The sequence below is a fragment of the Microtus oregoni genome, unplaced genomic scaffold (assembly GCF_018167655.1).
Source record: "Microtus oregoni isolate MIOR12 unplaced genomic scaffold, Mior012 000037F_ref0000500, whole genome shotgun sequence".
Taxonomy (NCBI): Eukaryota; Metazoa; Chordata; class Mammalia; order Rodentia; family Cricetidae; genus Microtus; species Microtus oregoni.
Window position 1 is genome coordinate 19,497,188 of NW_024543096.1, and position 13,803 is coordinate 19,510,990.

The 13,803-nt window shown below is 41.8% G+C and overlaps 1 protein-coding gene across 8 annotated transcripts in view; it reads right to left on the minus strand.

The window, feature by feature from the left end:
• The window catches only part of Scn3a (sodium voltage-gated channel alpha subunit 3), a 107,788-nt gene that overhangs the window by 75,041 nt on the left and 18,944 nt on the right, over positions 1-13,803 (minus strand). For all 8 annotated transcript variants that reach the window (XM_041631660.1, XM_041631658.1, XM_041631656.1 and 5 more), the window contains exon 2: positions 1,900-2,213. In XM_041631660.1, coding sequence (XP_041487594.1) covers positions 1,900-2,163 — 264 coding nt within the window. In that variant the 5' untranslated portion in view covers positions 2,164-2,213. The remainder of the gene's footprint in view (positions 1-1,899; positions 2,214-13,803) is intronic.

A 13,803-nucleotide genomic window follows, 5' to 3' on the forward strand; every position in this document is an offset into this window, starting at 1 on the left:
CGATGCTTGTCCCACAGGAAATCTTTGAGAAAATAAATTATGGACAGAAGAGTCCTTGTTGAACACGGAGTCCAAACAGCTTACTGCATTAATTGGTGGGGGAGGGTATTAATATCATCTCTTAGGTAGCCTAGGGTAGTCCTTTCACAAAGAGGTGATGTTGTCTTTGGGAAGGAAATTCTTTCAATGTACGTAAACATAGCCCTTCATTGGATAATATCTCTATTTTTCTACTCCCCACTCCACCCAGCCATAAGAATAATCAAACTGTTTGCCTCCTTAAAAGAGGTAATAATACCTTTATCTTATCAAAGTAAAGCATACTCTGTGTTCTTACAATAACTTTAAAAAAAAACATATACTTTGGGGTTTATAGCTCAGGCTGTACTTTTAGATCAGGCTGGCCTTGAGCTCACACTCCTTCTTGCTCTGTCTCTCAAGTGTGTGACAGCACATTTGGCTGCCAGTGCATATTTTAGGCCAGGATTCCTCAAATTATGTCATTTTCCCAATTTCTGAGAGGAGTCGCTTATTATTATTCATACTTTATAACAACAGAGTTTCCAAATCTCAAATATTTCTTGATCATCTCTGCAATAAACACGGAAATTTATTTTAGAAACCTAAGAATGTATATTTAATTGGAAGCATATGGATGTATATTTAATGCCTTCCTTTCAAAAGGAAAGAACTTCTTTAAGTATCTATTTTATTTGTATGTATGTGTTTGTTTATATGCATACATTTGTGTGAGCATGCTCACAGGGGCCAGAAAGAGGTCAACGGCCCTGGACCTGTCCTTGCTGACAGTCATGAGCCACCCGACGTGGGTGCTGCGAACCATTTCCAGTACTCCATAAGAACAGCAAGTGCTCTGAACCACTGTCGTCTCTCCATCCCCAGGATGAATAACTTCAAATTGTGTACTACTTAAAGGATGCAACATCTTCAACCACTGCCTTTAAAAAAATTCTATTTTGTCAAGTAAAAGTGTTTTGTTTCTTTCTTAATTCACAAGTCATCAACTCAAAATGATGGTAATCTTTACAAAGAACTGTTTTATTGTTGTGAAGGCAAGCTATAAATCGTGATTTAAAAGAGACAAAATATCCATTTAGGAATTTAAACAGTATCCTTTATTTAGACTCTCTACGAGTTTCACGAAGTTGGTTTAACTATAGAAACTGTCTAATTCTGGCAGAACTACGAAGCTATTTTGAACGTCGGATAAACATAGACATTGTTCCTTTAAATTATGTGAGGATTAATATTGCTATTGTTATTATCCTCGTTATTATTTTCTCCTCTAATCTTAATATTTCTTTCTTTGTGGCGATGTTTTAAATATTTCTAGGTGGCTCTAGAATTTAGCTTAGTACAATTTCAGTGACGCCTGTAGAAGTTCCTAATCATATGCCAGGTCAGAGATAAAGACTAAAAATGTATGGCTAGGTAAACATGCATCTGCATAAATTATCTGTCTACAGGGAGAGATGTAGATCACTGTCTTCTAGAACACAGATGATTGTAAGAAACATCAAGCCAAGAATGAACTAAAAAATAAGTAGAACATCCACCCCCTTTCGCCCTCATGACTACAATTTTGCTGTCTATCAAGCAGTTAAATGGGTTAGCAATAGCAGATACTTATCTTCGCTGTCAACTTCAGGTTTCCCCATTCGTCTTGATACTGTGAAATGGTTGAAGTTGTTTATGCTTATTCCTCTTATTTAACTTCTTATTAATCTCCTGTGTTTGCTTTACTGTGCTTCAAGATGTCTGATAGTAAAGAGTGCTATAGAATCCTTCACAAATTAAAATTACAATTCTCTAACGTACATAAGCCCTGCTTTGCACATCTAATTGGGAAAGCATTGGCCAAGTAAAATCAGCACTCACTTTCTTACTGACGTAGTAGGGGTCCAGGTCCTCCAGAGGCTCCGACACCATCTCTGGAGGAATGTCTCCATAGATAAATGGAAGGTTCTTCCCAGCTTCCAAGTCACTGTTCGGCTTTGGTTTGTTCTCATCGTCAATGTCTTGCTCTTTCTTGGGCTTCTTGGCTTTCTCTTCTGCAGCACGCTTTTCGATAGCAGCAAGAGATTCTCGCGTGAAAAGGCGGAAGCTCTCAGGTCCTGGGGGTACCAGCAGTGCCTGGGCCATCTTTTCATCCTGCACATTTAATTGCGTTTAGCTTCTTGCATAAGAATTGCCTAAGTGGACAGAAACCACACATAAGTGTTAAGAAAGAGAAAGGCGGAGAAGGAATAAGAAAGAAAAACCTGTGGTCATTGGCTTTGGGGAAAAGAAAATATTGTCCTATTTTGGTGATTGGTTACAAATTTTACTTGAGAAACAGCATCTAAAATTGTTTTCTGTTATTTCCAATATGCTTCAGTAATTTAAAATAATAAATTTAATAAACAGAGCAAAAGCCTGTTCTGAGTACTTATTAGCTTAATGTAGCCATTTTCAATGTATGCGTATTTCAAATTGTACACAATACATAAGGTCTATTGGTTGATTGAAATAATAAAACATTAAAAATCATCTTTTCTGAGACCTTGAGTCCAAATGTATTATAGTACATTTTTGCTAACAGAACAATGACAGTAATGTTTGTCAATCAATTTAAGGGATCATTTTCCACCACACTTCCTGCATCACAATATATTAACTTCCCAAGTAAGTGTTGATAGCAGCACAGTTGTTGTGATTCATGCCTGATCCATTACACTGCAGAATAGAGAAGAAATTTTGTCTAACCCAACCATGTTCTGGTTGTCAGCATCATTAACTGAATCACTGAGAAACATCTTGGCAGCAGTGGCTTAATGGAAGCCAGTGCTTTCAGAAAGATTTCTGTCTGTTAAAAATACATATGTATCTTCCTTTATTTATGTGTGTACATATGCACTACTGTTCATGTGTGGGTAAGTGTGCATGTGTGTGGATAGGCATGTACGTGCAAATGTGCATGCACTTGTATGTCCCTGTGTGGATGGAATGTGCAATGTGCATGCACTTGTATACCTGCGTGTGGATGTAATGTGCGTGCACTTGTATACCTGCGTGTGGATGTAATGTGCGTGCACTTGTATACCTGCATGTGGATGTAATGTGTGTGCACTTGTATACCTGCGTGTGGCTGTAATGTGCATGCACTTGTATACTCATGTGTGGATGTAATGTGCACACACTTGTCTACTCATTTGTGGATGTAATGTGCACACACTTGTATACTCGTGTGTGGATATAATGTGCATGTACTTGTATACTCATGTGTGGATGCAAATGTGCGTGCACTTGTATACCTGCATGTGGATGTAATGTGCGTGCACTTGCATACCTGCGTGTGGATGTAATGTGCATGCACTTGTATACTCATGTGTGGATGTAATGTGCACACACTTGTCTACTCATTTGTGGATGTAATGTGCACACACTTGTATACTCGTGTGTAGATGCAAATGTGCACACACTTGTATACTCATGTGTGGATGCAAATGTGCACACACTTGTATACTCATGTGTGGATGCAAATGTGCACACACTTGTATACTCGTGTGTGGATGCAAATGTGCACACACTTGTATACCTATGTGTGGATGCAAATGTGCACACACTTGTATACTCATGTGTGGATGCAAATGTGCACACACTTGTATACTCATGTGTAGATGCAAATGTGCGTGCACTTGTATACTCATGTGTGGATGCAAATGTGCACACACTTGTATACTCATGTGTAGATGCAAATGTGCGTGCACTTGTATACTCATGTGTGGATGCCAGAGGACAACCTGTGTGTCACCCTCAGAAATGCCATGCACCTTTGAGGCAGTCTCTCATTGGCTGAGAGATCGCTGATGAGGGTAGACTGGTCAGTCAGTGAGCCCCAGGAGCCATTTGTTTCTGCATTCAGCACTAGTACCCCAAGAGTGTGCCCATGCTTGACATTTTCTATGTGGGTTCTGGGAATTGAGCTCATATCAACAGGCTTGTAGGGGTACCACTTTAACAACTGAGGCATCACCCCAGCCTTTTTCCTTTTTAAAATTAAGCCAAATCTTTTTGTCGTTTAGTTTTTCTCTTTGGATCCTTTGGAGTCATTGGATTAGCTAAGCAAGCTATCTTCAGTACCTCTTTGGGTTTACTGCTCTTCAACTACTTGAGACAATTTTTGATATTGTACTGGACTTTGCAGGCGTAGCAAGACTCTGGCAAATGGACTCTTAGACCACACTCCTGGTTCTGCACTGTAATTCTGTCACTTATGGGTTGTGTGATATTGGATAATGTGCCCCCTATTGATTCAGTCTTCATCTATTAAAGGGGGGGGATGGTGGAAAATTTGATCTCTCGTGATTGCTAGGAATAAATGAGTTAATTTATATTGTTTCTAAAAGCAGCTCTTTGGAGGAAAAATCACTTTATTAATGGTACGTATCATCAGCTCTGCCTATCAGTTTCCTTGTTATGTGTCAAGAATCCTCCCAAGCTAACTGTTCTCTAAGTGAGATCTCGATGTGCTGGGGCAGCTACTGGCCCAGAGCTTCCAAAAAGCCTGGGGAATTAAAGTCCAGGGACACAAGCCTCTCACCTGACGTGAGAGGAGTGGAGAGAAGGCAAGGGGCTGGAGGGCCCTGGCTCTGTTTCTCAAGGAAAGTAATGACTTTCTGCAGGAATTATGACAAACTGTCAAAAACACAGGAATCTGGTGATAGGAACATTGGAACCAAAGTCACAGCTACTTTATTTGTATTGCCCACAAAAATCACCACTTTAAATTCCAAAAAGGAAAGGAGAAACCACGACAGCAAACTGTGATGTGTCCATCAGTCATCTTGTAGAAGGATGTGCTGCTGCAGCCTGAAATTAACTGTCGAAGTCTTGTGAAGTTGCCTCCATTCCCAGCCCCCTCCAGGTGCCACATCTGTTCTCCTCTTGGGCAGTTTGCTCCTAAGTCCCCTTCCTGGGGCTTGGCTAGTTGCTGTGTGGAAATACTAAGCACACAATCAGAAAACCTGGCTGGTTTAGTAAAGAGGACAGATGATATGGCTTTATTTTTATTGAATTTGGACTGGAATTACTAGTTCCCTGATGTGTTCCAGCGGCAAGAACTGTTCTCAACCTGAGAGGTGTTTAAATTAGCATTTATAACATTGTGCCATCACATTGAGCCCTGTCAAATGTCAGTTCTTTCTTTCACTCATTTTGTAAGGCACCTGTTTAGTGACTCTGAGTTTTTTGTTTGTCTTGCTTTATTTATTTTTCTAGATCAAGTAGCACATGGATTAGAAAGGGAGCTAACAGTTCCATTTTACTTAGAGATAAAGTAACCATTGATTCTGTGCTGTGTACTCTTGGCAGGCTGCAGGAAACTGAATTAATGCTTTCAGTACGTCCCTTTGAACCCATCCTAGATTGTGCATCTCTTGATTTTTGAAATCTGGATCTCTCTCTGGACAGCTTTGGCTGTTCTGGAACTCACTCTGTAGACCAAGCTGGTGTTGAACTCACAGAGATCTGCTTGCCTCTGCCTCGAAAATTTGGGGATTAAATATATTCACCGCTACACTTCTAAATGTGGAAGTCACTGTTTCCTGTTCGTCTTTAATACCCAGAGAATCAGAATCTCCCTGTTGTACAGCTCTGGTCATGAACTCAGTGCCTATGGACCATCCCAGTTGCTAAATAAGAAAAGCCATAGTGGGGCAAACATGGTGCTTTCCTGGTTGGGTAAAGTGCCTTTTATATTTGAGCATCATGTTGAACTGACAGAGAGGAAATGATGCTGAATCTGGGGTGGGCATCTGGGGACTCTGTAGAGTCACCCTCAGAGAGCCTGGCTGTGTCGTTTAGCCCTGCCAAAGCCACGGCATTATGGAAGAACCTCAGAAAAGCTCAGTGGCTAATGCTCTTGTTGCAGAGGCTGACAACCTGAGCTCATTTCCCAGAACCGGCATGGGGAGGGAGAGAACCAAATACCCTAAGTTGTTCTCCGTGTCACACACACACACACACACACACACGCACGCACGCACGCACGCACACGCACACAGAGAGAGACAGAGACATACAAACACAGAGAGACAGAGGGAGAGAATTTAAAAGGATTTTTTAAAAGAACCTTATTTTAAAGGTGCTAATACTTTGTCATTAAAAAACGACTGGTTATACATTGATTGCATTTGGTTCCACTGAAAGCTTCTAAACCTTCAGCTTTCAAAATAAAATTGTATTTTAAATGCCAAACGTGAAAATCTCTCAATAATCTCCATAGTTCACCCTGATTTCTGAAAAATGATATGGAGCAAAACACTACCACAAAAATCATAAAAACGAAGGGTCCGTGAAATTCTCAGACAGTTTTCTGAGCCCTGAGACATATTAGTCCCTGTTCTCCACTTTTCCCTGATGTGGGGGAATTAGAGTGTGGCCAATATTTGGACCAGCTTCTATATCCAGTGAGTCCAGGATCCCCTAACTTCTCTTACCACTTTGCTGTATTGTAAAGTCCCATTGACTTCCAGTTCTCATAAAAATGTTTTTCCACTTCTTTCTAGTTCATTGGGAGCTTATTATACAGAACCCTTACATAACTTTATATCCATGTCAGAACAGATATTTAAATTTTAATTCCTATTGAAGCCTTGATGTGGAGTATATAATATTCAGGAGTATATGTGCACTATAATTTATTAAAATAATCAGTTTTATATGCTGTGTTGTCTCCAGAGCTATCTTTTCAGGAGCAGAAAAGGTAAGAGAAATCCAAGGAGATGACCCTCTTGATTAAAAAGCAAAGAACTCAAATGTGAGTATTAGCAAAACAAACACACCCATTTGCCAGTTAATACAAAAATTGACACTCAGTGCTTCTTTTTGTAGAACTTGATCACAGAATTTGATACCTAGAAGGGAAGGAACCCTTGGACCATGTACTCAGGAGCTATTTGTCACAGGAATAATATGAACCAGCGACATTCCATGGACCAGCCCTTTCCTAGAGGAGATGGCGAACCACTGCAAGATACAGACGCTAACAGAAGTTAATACAGGCAATTAATACACAACCATATACATTTGGCTACCAAAGTTCACAAATTGGATCTATTTATTCTGATCAGGCAAAGGAAGGAGAGGTATGGTTTGTAAATTTTCCTTCAGGAAGTGATAGGTTTTCGAAACTAAACAGGATTTGGCATGTGATGGCAGTGTAGCGACAGTTTGGAAAGGGTTGGTTGGAAGATACATCACTGGAGACACCGAGCTAAAGTGTATGTGTGCATGCAAGGGGCCAAAGATGAAAAGGAACATGGAGAGCTTGGTAAGTACTGTCAGGAGTTCGTTAAGGCTGACACCAATCTGCACAAAAGACTGATGTGAGTTCATCCTGCAAGGTTAGAGTGTGGTGCACCAAGGGTCTTCAACGGCTTGCTTAGGTAAGCATTGAAGTGGAGGGACACAATCAACTTGAAGATAAGCAAGTCAGAGGCAGCCTTATGGGAAGACAGGTAGGGAGAGATCTCAGAGCAATGGTTTCTGTATGACTCCTGTATGAGTTTCGGTAGCCTCCTTTATCCCTTTACTGGCATATCCACAAGTAGACAATTCTAGGGAACCGTCTATTCCTTTCTCGGGAACTGTGATTATTTTTCTCTGGTATCATATCAATGTTCTACAAAGGATAATTCATTCACTGGAATCAGAAATACACAAACTTTTAATCAATCTTGTCTTTTGAATGTATCTTTTATACAATTATGCATCTTTATCTGATCATAAATGAAGTATTTAGAAATATCAGCACACTGTTACGCAAATCCTCCCAATTTTGATGAATTTCGTCATATGACACCCCAAAGCACATTCCTTAATGTTGCCCATGATCACATGAGAAAAGTCAGAATGTATTGGGGGTTGTCATGCTCCCAGGGGCAGGTGAGAGCTCTCCCAAATTCCAATTCCTCTTGGGAACTCCAGTTTAACACTGACAAGTGCTATCATTTGCTTTCTCTGAGTGACAAGCTTTTCTTTTATTCATTTTTAAGAATACATGCGGCAAATACCCAAGTCTGAGTATCACTATTTGCCCTTATTCATTCAAATGATCATGGTGTTTCATGACTGCACACACACACACACACACACACACACACACACACACACACACACACGACAGAGGAGACAGACACAGAGACACAGAGATAGAGAAATGGAGAGACAGAAAGAGAAGAGCAGAATAGCTTGACTCTTGACTCCTATAATTGCCCTGGACTCCTTCTAGAAACAACCAAGCAGCTCTAGTGTCCAGCAGAAATACTCTGGGTATTTCTTCCATTTCATCATATAAAATATTAAAACTGTGGCTTCTTTAGGGTTGAGATTTACTGTTTCATCAGAAGTTTCTTATGTGGTCTGACATTTTTTTTTCTTACTGGCGGTATGTGGTATGATCAATGTAGTTGACTGCACGCCTGCTGAGATAGCTGCTGAACCCCTGCAACTACTGCATGATCAGTGCAAATGCTAAACCATGACGAAGGCAAATGGGATCTTGGTATGATTATGACTTCACAGTCTTCCCTATAAAGCATCCTAAAGAGTTCCTGCCATTGACAAAGGCAAATGGGATCTTGGTATGATTATGACTTCACAGTCTTCCCTATAAAGCGTCCTAAAGAGTTCCTGCCATGTCTTTGGCAAAAGTACTCAAGAAGGAAGCAGTCGGTGAAATGGGGAGAGGAGAGTGCACCTGCAGCCCTATGTGAGCAGGCAAGGAGGTGGCGATTGTAAATGGACTCCAGTCTTTCTGCTGGATGAGAGCAGGTTGCTATCCTTTCTAGTCTCCACATCCCGTCACTATAATAGGGAGAATTACAGCAAGGGCGGTGCATACTTTGTAGGCTTCATGTGACATCTGCATATGAAAATACACCTAAACGGTGAGCACAGTGACCCAGAGAGAGAGCAGGCCACTCAGACGGCAAGAAAACCCATAGGCAAATGCCTGTTTAAGGACATGGAAAACCAGCAGCTTTTGTAGCTGACTTGATGCCAAGAACAAAGTTTGGGAGCAGCACCTCATTCCCAGGTCTCTGGAGTAAGCCACAGCTGACAATAGCCCAGGAGAGCAGCAGAGGAGATTTGTAAGGCAGAATAATAAATTCTGATCAGCACCTATTGAGTTGGAGATGCCCGGGGGCCATCTGGTAGGTAATTAAAACGTGTGTCTAAGATGCAGAAAAGTTGTCTGAGCTGAGAAAATGTTGATTAAGGGGCAAAGACCTCACATAGCATCATTTAGGAGCAACATGAAGAGATGAAAAAGCAGATCTAACATGGCTGCCAGCCTTGAAGGCAGGGGGACATAGAGGGTACCAGGCAATGAGGCCAGAGTGGTTACCCAAACACAAGAAGAGAAGCTTGCAATATGTTAATTAGAGGTCATGGATTGGATCCAACAATGAGCTGAAAAGGCCATCTTAAGGAAAAATGAGAAAGGGGCCCAGAAAAACTAAGTGATGTCTTCTGAAATGGTCACATGCAAACACACGTGTTACTTCGAGACAAAAAAAAAATCTGTATATTCTATTTTTTGTTGAATTCATTTTGGGGATATTTTTGTCCTATTGTATTGTATCTAGCTATTTTACTGTTGGATTTTCTTAAGACCTAAGTTGTATATAAATAACTACAGAAAAATTAATTTGGGCAATTCAGTTTTGTTTCCCGTGTCAGTGTGCTATGACTTTATCACAAGCTAATGAACGTATGTAAGACCAACCAGTATCATGGGCCTACACCCTGCTAGCTGTTAAGGGATCAGAGTCAGAGAAAAATCACACAGTAAACGGTCGGGACATGCTGAGGAACGTTCAGACTCTCAAGGCAAAACACACACTACCACTTGTGTGGTCCCTGGGTTCTCGTCTTTACTAATTTTCCAGAAAAGACAGTTGGAAAATCTCATAGTTAGCTCTATAACCTGTTAATATTCTCTCTTCCCTTTTCTCTCTCTCTTCCTTTTTCCTTCCTCCTCCCTCTCTTCATCTCTGTGAGTGTCTTTTTCTCTTTTTATGATGCTGCATGCTACAGACAAAATCGATTAGTTGCAGTCTGTTACATCAGGAAGCTGCAAATTTACCCTCTTCAAGGATGGAAAGTTACTCTATGTCCCATAACTCAAAAGATCTTACCCCCCCCCCCTCCGCCGCCGCCCCGTGCAAAAGAAATTCACAGTGTATTTCCATGTACTTGATGATGAATGAGTTAATATGAGGGCCTGGGCCCATTGCCAAAGGAAATGTGTGCTGTGCTCTTGGTATCCACAAAAGAGATTATTATAGGGAAGGCAGAGTCTAAAAGATAAGATGAACCAATTAAACATCTACTGCTAAAGAAAACTGTTTATTTTTGTGGTACTGAGGATCTTACCCTGTCCTTACGCATCCTAGGTAGCACTCTACCTAGATCCTCCTCAACCTGAATAAAAGGTTTTACTTCTTTTGTGTGTGTGTGTGTGTATGTGTGTGTGTGCATGTGTGTTTGTGTGAGTGTGCATGTATGTGTGTGTTTATGCACATGTGTTTGTGTGACTAAGTGTGTGTGTGTGTGTGTGTGTGTGTGTGTGTGTGCGCGCGCGCATTCATGCCTGCTTGCTGGGGATTGACTCTGGGGCTCACAGGTGGTAGACAAGCTAAACACGAGCTTGACCTCAGAATGATACCTACACCTACTCTTTCCAGCAGAACTCTCACTTAGGACTAATGATGGAGGAAGGTCATTGGTTAAATAAACTGCCTTGGCCCTGATAGGTTAAAACATAGGTGAGTGGAGTAAACAGAACAGAATTCTGGGAGGAAGAGGAAGTGAGCTCAGACTCGACAGCTCTGCTCTGGAGCAGAGACGCCATGATCCCCTCTCCCGGGTAGATGTGATAGCTCTGCTCTCGGGAGCAGACGCCTCAGAGAGATGCCATGCTCCGCTCTCCCTGGCAGACGCACGCAATGAAACAAGCCGCCACGTTAGACATGCTGAACCTTTCCCGGTAAGACCGGTGCTCACAGATTATTAGAGATGGGTTGATCGGGATGTGAGAATTAGCCTGTAAGGGCTAGAGCTAAAGGGCCAAGCAGTGTTTAAATGAATACAGTTTGTGTGTTGTTATTTCGGAGCATAAGCTAGCCATGTGGGCAGCCGGAGTGCTGGGGACGCAGCCCCGCCACTCTTATTACTACAGACTAATACCGTCCCGTATTTACTGGAGTATTACTGTTAGTACTATAAAGAAGAGCAGAATGGTTTGTTGAATATATAGATTGAGTATTTGGCACACTGTATTAATAACCACTAGATAGCCACAAGCTCGGGTTACATCATACTTTACATATTTCAAAAGAGCTTTGAAATTATAACTGACTGGGATGACATCCTAACCAGATGACTTTGAGATTAAATACTAGCAGTTAAGTGATTTCTACATAACAGATACGCCAATGCAATTTGTGCCTGTGACCTTATTTAGACACATTGCAAATTTACGGATGGGCTTGCCCTATTGATATTATTTATTCTTATTTTACATATCAATAAATGTAAGTCCATGTCAGCTATACAACTTGTCTCAATTTCAAAGTTAGTAAGCTGAGCAGCCAATAGTCAAATCTGGACAGTTCAGACAAAAAAACTCATATTTCTTAAGACCGTGAAATGACCAGATTTCTCACTCATATTTGCTGACGTGGAGCTAAGATGGCAGCCATATTACTAGGGAATGACTGTGTGTGGAATCTGCATTGGAAATAGATGGGTTCCACCTAAGAGGCTGAGAACGCTAACCCCGCTTGTGTAAGCAGGGAACACTGAAAACAGGAAAACATTGATGATAAACATTAGATACAGATGTTCCAGATGCATGATAAGATATAGTAGTCACATATGTAACCAACATGTTCATATATATGCAGGGAACTTCTGAGCTGTCTTAAATGGCATGCTAGCCCGAGGCATGCTCTTCTTGGGCATGTGTCTTTCAGTGTCTAATCAAGGGCGTTGGCACCTCTCTTAGTCTGAATAAACTCATCAAGAAAAGTGATTCTGTGGCAAAGGTACCAGGCCATTGTTGAATACCAAAGCAACCCTGACTTTCTTTTACTGATGCTCCCTCTCTGTCTACTGATAAGCACGTAACTTGTCAGCACATGATGCTATTCATTTATTTCCTACTTAACAAGTGGATTTATTATTGTCTTTTTCTTCCACAGACTCATATCATGTGGGGAGAACTGGTTACAGGAAGAAAGCCCAAGTCCAACTCTGTCTTTGCTATGATTATCTAGGAAATCATAATTAGCTCATAGGGGCTGATGTTGACTGTGACTTTGTCCTCCTCTGATGGCTTATAAACCGAGGAGACAAGCACCAACTAATGACAACAATTAAGCCAACCTTGTTCTACAGGCATCAGCCTTACTGGCTTTAATAGCTCTTGACATTTCTTCCTGAATGTTTGCAAACTGCAGTAGGTTTTCTGTGAGCCCCTGTGCGCACTCCACCCTGGATACCTCTTCTAAGCTCTTTTGCAATCAGTGCTTAAGGAAATGAGAGGTGACCCTGTCCTGGCCAACGTAATGTCAGGAAGATTTGTCAGGGTGCAGTCTGTTAAAGTGTTTTATGCTGGTTAGAAAAGAAGAGAAAGGCGTGTTTTCTGCCTTGCATGCCCCCCCCTTTTGATTTACATCAGAGTAGTATCCCTAACACTCGCTCAGCTTGCCTCCAACCACAGCGGATGCCACTCTGAGGGCAAAGCTGACACAGTGAGTGTGGCCGATCACAGAGACATGTTTACCCTTGGGCTCTTGATGGACGGCTCAGCTCTTGGACCCAAACAACCTCTGCACTGCTTGTTATGTCTAATAAACCTTTTTCCTGACTACAATCATTCTAGACAGTTTCCCTAGTTAGCGGCTGCTGATATACCAAATAGACAAGTACTTCTGGTCAGTTCAAAACCTTAGCCAGTCCAGAAGCCAGCTCGCATCAAATGCTAACCACACGTTCGAATGTCCTCTACCCAGAAGAAACAGGTGAGCGCTGGGTCTAATTACCAAATAAATATAATAAAATTCAAAATAAACACAATGCCAGGCAATTTATAAAATGCCCAACACAAAGGTCCCTCTTAAAAGAAAAAGAAATCGAGATGGGCTAATTTCTCTTCCTGGCATTTGGCGTCATTCCATGCCCCAAGGCCATCCCTGCCAGGCCTCTTCCATTTGCTTATCCATTGGGAGAAACACACTAATGGGAGGGGGTGCCCCTTTCTGCCTCCTTTTTGTCGGAGCACAGCTGCCCTGGCCAGCAATAGAAAGTTCAGCTCGCCTTGCACAAACACAAAGTTATTCTAAAGGAGTAGGTTCGATACCTTTGAGAGACACAGCACCTCTGTTTGGAAAAGCTCCAGGCCCCTCTGGGAGTTATCTCCTCTGTTCTTACAATATCCCTAGAAGGGATTCTGTGGTCTTTCCCCAGTAAGTCACTCCTCCACGAATCCGTGACAGTTATGTCACTGCTGACTAACTCTGGTGTGCTTGACTTCAGCTCTCTCGCTCCACAGTCTGCGTGGAAAGAGAACACAATGGTGTTAGCTGGGCGCGCTGGGCCCTCAGCTGGCTCTGGGTCCTGACCTGGGGACTGGGTTTACCTATGGCTTTTGATCAGAAAAGCAGCTTGATGCAAAGCAGGCCCTTTGATCCTGTTAGACAACATGCCCTGGCATGCTGCAGGAAACAGGGC